General features: G+C 56.6%; 1 protein-coding gene and 1 pseudogene across 1 annotated transcript; one reads left to right on the top strand and one right to left on the bottom strand.

Annotated features, from left to right (window-relative positions):
• The window catches only part of LOC132005903 (vomeronasal type-1 receptor 4-like), a 6,029-nt pseudogene extending 4,871 nt beyond the window's left edge, over positions 1–1,158 (bottom strand).
• LOC132005902 (ret finger protein-like 4A) lies at positions 55–3,487 on the top strand. The gene is made up of 2 exons (XM_059383415.1): positions 55–1,442; positions 2,901–3,487. Exons 1-2 carry the CDS (start codon positions 1,157–1,159, stop codon positions 3,485–3,487), a joined length of 873 nt encoding a protein of 290 aa, XP_059239398.1. The 5' UTR covers positions 55–1,156.
• The last annotated feature ends 2,493 nt before the right edge of the window (positions 3,488–5,980 follow it).

The raw sequence follows: 5,980 nt of genomic DNA, 5'->3' as shown, positions 1-5,980 counted from the left end.
TTATTTATTTGACAGAGAGAGATCACAAGTAGACAGAGAGGCAGGTAGAGAGAGAGAGAGGGAAGCAGGCTCCCTGCTGAGCAGAGAGCCCAATGTGGGACTTGATCCCAGGACCCTGGGATCATGACCCGAGCCGAAGACAGAGGCTCAACCCACTGAGCCACCCAGGCACCCCCTGTCCAGGCTCTTTACACATGGAGGATCCAAGACAAAATAAGTAGGAAAATAGCTAACAAAAAGCAAACCTAAACGTTCACTGGGAAGATATATAGTATTTTATACTTATATTTCTGAGCTGAATTTCAAAATATTTTTTAAAGATTTTATTTATTGGGGCACCTGGGTGGCTCCTTCGTTAAGCTCTGCCTTCGGCTCAGGTCATGATCCCCGGGTCCTGGGATCGAGCCCCGCATCGGGCTCCCTGCTCAGTGGGAAGCCTGGTTCTCCCTCTGCCACTGCCCCTGCTTGTGTTTCCTCTCTCGCTGTGTCTCTGTCAAATACATAAATAAAATCTTGAAAAAGTAACACTTTCATGATACAATTACCTTCTTTCTTTGTGGCGGCCTCTCTGATGTGTGAGAAAAGTCCCACTAAAGGCAGTGTGAACTCTGATAGGATGATAGGATTAGGGAGGGTGTGGGCAGGGAAGCCTCCCTAATAAAAACCACTCCTGGGCGCTCACTTCAGAACCGCCGTCAGAGGGAGAAAGGGGGCCAGAGCAGGACTGAGGTGAGTGCAACCCCACAGAATTTCTTTCGCATTTCTCAAATGTCCGCAACCACCTGCAAATACAGAGGACAAACGGGTGGCTGCCAGAGGGGAGGGGGAGGGGCGTGGTCAGACTTGGGGAAGGGGAGTGGGAGGTGCAGGCATCCTGAGGTGGAGTGAGGCTCAAGGAGGAAAGGCACAGCCGGGGAAACAAGGTCAGTGGTACGGCACAGACCCTCTCAGAACCTCGCCTGGAGCCAGACAGTGGGTCCAGTCCTTCGCTCCAATCAGCATCAGAAGCCCCAGGCCATGAGTCCTGTTTGCCTGGATGCAAACTGGTTGTAGGGACAGCAAATGACCACGCACGTCGATGTGTCAGGGGCCCAATGCCTGATGTCCCTCTGCCTCCCGGAAGATCTCACCTGCCACCTTTCCCCACACAGTGGTCATGGCCGCACACTTGCAAGACTCAAGCAGGTGTCCTGTGTGCCTGACTTACCTGGAGGTGCCCGTGTACCTGAAGTGTGGCTTCGCCTGCTGCCTCCACTGCTTCGATTCCCTACAGAGGGAGCCCGGCAAGGAGGGTTTCCGGTGTCCCTCCTGCTCCGCACTCTCTCAGAGGAAGGACCTCAGGCCAGGCACGCATCTTGGGAGGCTGGTCTCCAGGATCAGGGAGTTGGAGCCCCAGCTGAAAGCCGTTCTGCACATGAACCCAAACGTGCACAAGTTCCAAGGTATGGCCTGCCCCCCCCCCCCCCGCCCCCACAAGAGTCCCAGAAAACACAACTTGCCTATAGCTCTCCATCACACAAGGGCATGGGCGGCAACGTTGATCTTTGCTTTACTTACCCAGAAGTATAGATTAGAACCACCTATAAGAAGGGAAGCTTGACCCTGACCTGCACCTAAGAGAAATCACACCTGACTCTCTCACATCCCTGAGTTAGGGTGCGTTCTCCCAGCTCAGCTGCACAGCTCACTGGCTCAAGGAGGCCAGGCAGGACCTCCCAGCCTCCCTGGAGCCGGCTGAGTCCCTGCTCCTTCTGGCTCTGTCCCTGCTCTCCTATGATGGGTCCTGAAGAGTGGTGGTCCCTTGGTCTGAAGAGTGTGTGAGCAGTCCAGTGTCCTTGTGAAGGACAGGCGTCACCTCGTGTTCTGAGTGCACTCTAGCCCCGTGCAACTCGAATTCGTGATGGTGAACCCTGTCCCTGAAACGTGACAAGTCTTGTCAAGTCCCTGGGATGGTCAAAAAGGGAGCATCTTCCACAGAGCTGGGTGTCAGGGCGCCAAGTGAAAGACTTGGGCTCTGGTCCAGAGGGCTTCTTTCTTGGTTTTTTGTTGTTGTTGTCTAAGATTTATTTGACAGAAAGAGCGAGAGGGAACACAAGCAGTGGGAAAGGGAGAAGCAGGCATCCCGCTAAGCAGGGAGCCAGATACAGGACTCGATCCCAGAACCCTGGGATCATAACCTGAACTGAAGGGAGCCGCTTAACGACCGAGCCGCCCAGGTGCCCCCAGAGGGTTTATTTCTGATATTGTGTTGGCTCCATTCACGTGGTCCCCTTAGGATAGCCTCCTAGCCTCCTGGTGTGTAGGCAACCCACAAAGTCCCTGTGCTCCCATCTCCCTGCCCTCTGAGCCATGCCCTGCGACTAAGTCACTGCCAGACCCCAGCACACCCCCACTCATGTCCCTGGGGGCCCTTCCTCAGCCTGGGCTGCCCAGAGTTCACCCGGCTCCTCTCAGAACCCCCAGCCTTGTGTGTTTGCAACCCCAGGAAGCCAAGGGCGGGGGTGCATTTGCCTGTTAACAGCAGGAAGCGAGGAAGAAAATTGACAAGAACGAAGATGGGAGCAACTTCCAGATTCAACATTTGTCAATGGAATGTGAACTGGTTTGCATATTGAGAACAAACACGGGCATGGTCTCTTCATGTGTAATCTGTGCCAAAGGAAGGGGCACCTGTAATTTAACAGAGCATTTAATGTGGAGAGAACACCTAGTAGGAGTCAGAGGGACTCATTCTGATTAGGATCGTTCTCTCTCTACATCTGACCTCATCAGGGGCCAGAGACATCTCCCCAGGTAAATTCTGATCAGGGTGGAAGCACGGGGTGGAGAGAAGACAGGTGAGACCTTGGGGCTTCGTAGTCAAGTGCATGTTTGCTGATTGGCTTGTTTTCCCACCCCAGTGGAGGTGACCCTGGATGTTGACACTGCCAACCACTACCTCATCATTTCTGAGGACCTGAGGAGTGTCTGCTCTGGGTATTGCAAACAGACCCGGAGCGCTGGGGCCCAGAGGTTCGACTATGCTCTCTGCGTCCTGGGATCCCCTGGGTTCCCCTCTGGCCGCCACTACTGGGAGGTGGACGTGGGGATGAGCAAGGCCTGGGATGTGGGTGTTTGCAGAGACTCCGCTGACCGGCAAGGGCCCATTCTACTGTCCGCAGAGCTTGGCTTCTGGACAGTGGGCTTGAGAAAAGATCTCTTCCAAGCCAGCACCAGACCTGTGACCATGCTCTCAGTGAGCCCCCGCTTACACCGACTAGGGATTTTCCTGGACATGAATCTTGGCACCGTTTCTTTTTATCACGTGAGCGATGGAGCCCACATTTTCACCTTCACTGGAATCCCTGCTGTGGGGCCGCTGCGTCCGTTTTTTGCTCCCGGGAGTCCCACCACGGATGGTCAAGGCTTCCTGAGAATCTGTCCTGTGAGGAATCCAGCTGCTGCCAGTTGCTCTCCAGTGGGCTTGGATACAGAACACAGTTTCTAGAGAATTCCTGTGTGCTCACAGCAAGAGCTGAGACCCTTCCTGCTTGTTACCGTGGATGGTACAGAGAGCAGATGAGAAACATGGTAGAGTTGGCGAATCGTGAGCACTAAACAGATAAGGGAGAAGTGCCTTTAAAGCATGAAGTATCGCACAGTCGTTCTCGTTGGGACTTTCCATGTTTCTGTTCCAATGAATGGGTTCTGGTTTTTCAAATCAATTTCCAAATGTATCTATTTTTTGCAATATTAACTTAGTGTTAACGGAGGTTAGAAACTGAATAAAAACGTGGATGTCGCCTAACAGATTAATGAACTTTCTAGGTGTTATGTGAGCAAAACCTACAGAGACAGTAAATACAGGTGAGTACGTATGAAGTTCCCCCAAGGGCTGAAATGCACATTTGTGTGCACACCATGTGGAACACAGGAAGAAGGTGGCAGGGCAGTCGGGGGTGGTTTCCACTGAATGGGGGTACAGCCTGGCACCATAGGTGTGCCCCCTTAAAGCAAGAGATACCCCCTTGTGCAGGGGGGCACGGAGGGGGGCTGTCCCAGGGGTGGGAGCAACAGGTCTGCCGTCGCCGGGACAAGGGGCCGCAGGGAGCCAGCGGGGAGCCACCCCTTCTTAGTCCCGTGGTGACTACATTGGGCTAGAGAGCCCCGTGGTGTCTGCCACCCCTACTTCAGGCTGCCTTTGTGGGTGGAAGCTGCCCTAGAGAATATGGAAACATGGGGCTGTGTTCCAGTAAAACTTTATTTACAAAAATCAGCAGGCAGCTAGACCCTGGGTGGCCCACCTCAACCTGGGCGTCAGGCGCGGACTGCCAGAGGGTTCATAGCCCAGCGCCGGCTGTGTGCACACAGAAAGCGCAAAAGGAGCGAGGGATCCGAGGTGCAGGGCTGGGCCGCATGGGGGCCACACCAGAGGACATTCTGCACAGAGGGCAGACCGAGTTCTCAAGGGAAGGTGAGGCAGAGGCTGGCTAAGATAGGTGAGCGGAGGGCACACAGAAGGCTTGCGAGACAAGCTAGGCCGAAGCAGTGGGCCGTGCGCGCGCAAGCGCACCAAGGTGCCTATAAGTGGCAAGCGCCATCGGGGTGCAGGCTTGTGGGCTGGGATCCCCCCCTGCAAGCACAGCGCGGGGGGGCCTCCGTCTCCAGTACCACGGGCCAGTCGCAGGCCCAGGCGCTCCCCTGACAAGACCCCAGCCATCCTGCCCCTGTAGCCCTGGGGCCCTGCAGACACACCCATGACGGGGCAGTGGGAGCAGCTCCACGGAGCCCAGCGAGAGCCCGGGGCAGGGACATCTGGATGGCTGCACTCCTTCAGCATGGATCGCGAGGGGTCACTGCAAACACAGGCGCTACTGAGACATGGTGGCCCGCAGCTTCTGGACAGATGAAGGAGCGTGGGAACAAAAGGTGTTTGGAGCCCAGGGGACTCATGCCGAAGGAAGGGAAAGGAACTGACCCCAGAGCGAATGCTGACACGTGTGACAAGGAAAGAAAGGCAGACTGTCACAGCCTTCCCGGAGAGCAAACCCAGGTCTGAGTTAAGGGCTGCTTCGGTGTCTTTCCAAAGGAAGTGGAAGAAGGGCCCACAGGGCTCCCGGAAGAAGAGTACCACGGGGGTGCAGTGCTGACCTGGCCACCCTGTGCCGCCCCTGACCCCAGCCACAGCCCCGCACCCTCCCAGGTCAGCCAGGAAAACACTTCCTGCAAGTCCCCAGTGCCCCCAGGCACTTATCTTCTCTGGGTGGGGGGACTGCCGCTCTCCCCTCCGCCCACCCCCAAAATCCTAGTCTCCCCCATCTGCAGGAAGGAGCCCACACTGACCGCCCCCCCCCCACTGGACAGCAGGGACACAGTCCCACTGCCCTTCGCCCGAGCTCCTGCTCTGCATTCTGTCTCAGCCCCCCCTCCCCAAGACTGTGCCGGGGCTCACAAGCCACACTCTCAAGTGGGCCACCTCCTTGGGGAGACACGCTCAGTCCTCACCACCCTGGGACAGGGAAACATTGGGTGTGGATCAGCAGAGGAAGACCACAGCCCTGGCCAATAGGTGGCCCTGGGCTCCAGCAGAAGTGGCCACCAGTTTCTCAGGACCACTGGCTGGACGAGGAACATGTAGGGAGCTGGGGGCGGGGGGTCGTATCCACTGGGACATAGCATGGCAGTGCCATCGTGTGTCAAACACACGCAGTCCTCGCCTCAGGAGGAAGCCTTACCGCAGGCTCACCCTCGGCTCACGAAGCCTGGGACAACCCCCAACCCCCATGTGCCGCCTGCCAGCCCCCACCCAACAATGCCATCAGCTCCCCAGCCCTGAGTGGGCAGTGATGCCGCCAGAGCCGGGGTGCTCCGTGGAGCCCCACACGGCCCACCCCCAGGAGAGAAAGGCCAGGGAAACGTAGACCTCTGAAAAGACTGGAGCCTGGGGTCCCACAGCTGTGGGTCCTGTGAATCACGGATGGGAACTTGGGGGAGCCACACC

The sequence above is a fragment of the Mustela nigripes genome, chromosome 17 (assembly GCF_022355385.1).
Source record: "Mustela nigripes isolate SB6536 chromosome 17, MUSNIG.SB6536, whole genome shotgun sequence".
Taxonomy (NCBI): domain Eukaryota; kingdom Metazoa; phylum Chordata; class Mammalia; order Carnivora; family Mustelidae; genus Mustela; species Mustela nigripes.
This window is presented reverse-complemented; position numbering and strand designations above follow the sequence as displayed.

Bases quoted from the DNA above. Each gene is read 5' to 3' on its own strand.
- LOC132005902 (XM_059383415.1), top strand. From the start codon at position 1,157: ATGGCCGCACACTTGCAAGACTCAAGCAGGTGTCCTGTGTGCCTGACT. The intron at 1,443-2,900 runs GTATGGCCTGCC...TTCCCACCCCAG, and splicing joins AAACGTGCACAAGTTCCAAG to TGGAGGTGACCCTGGATGTT.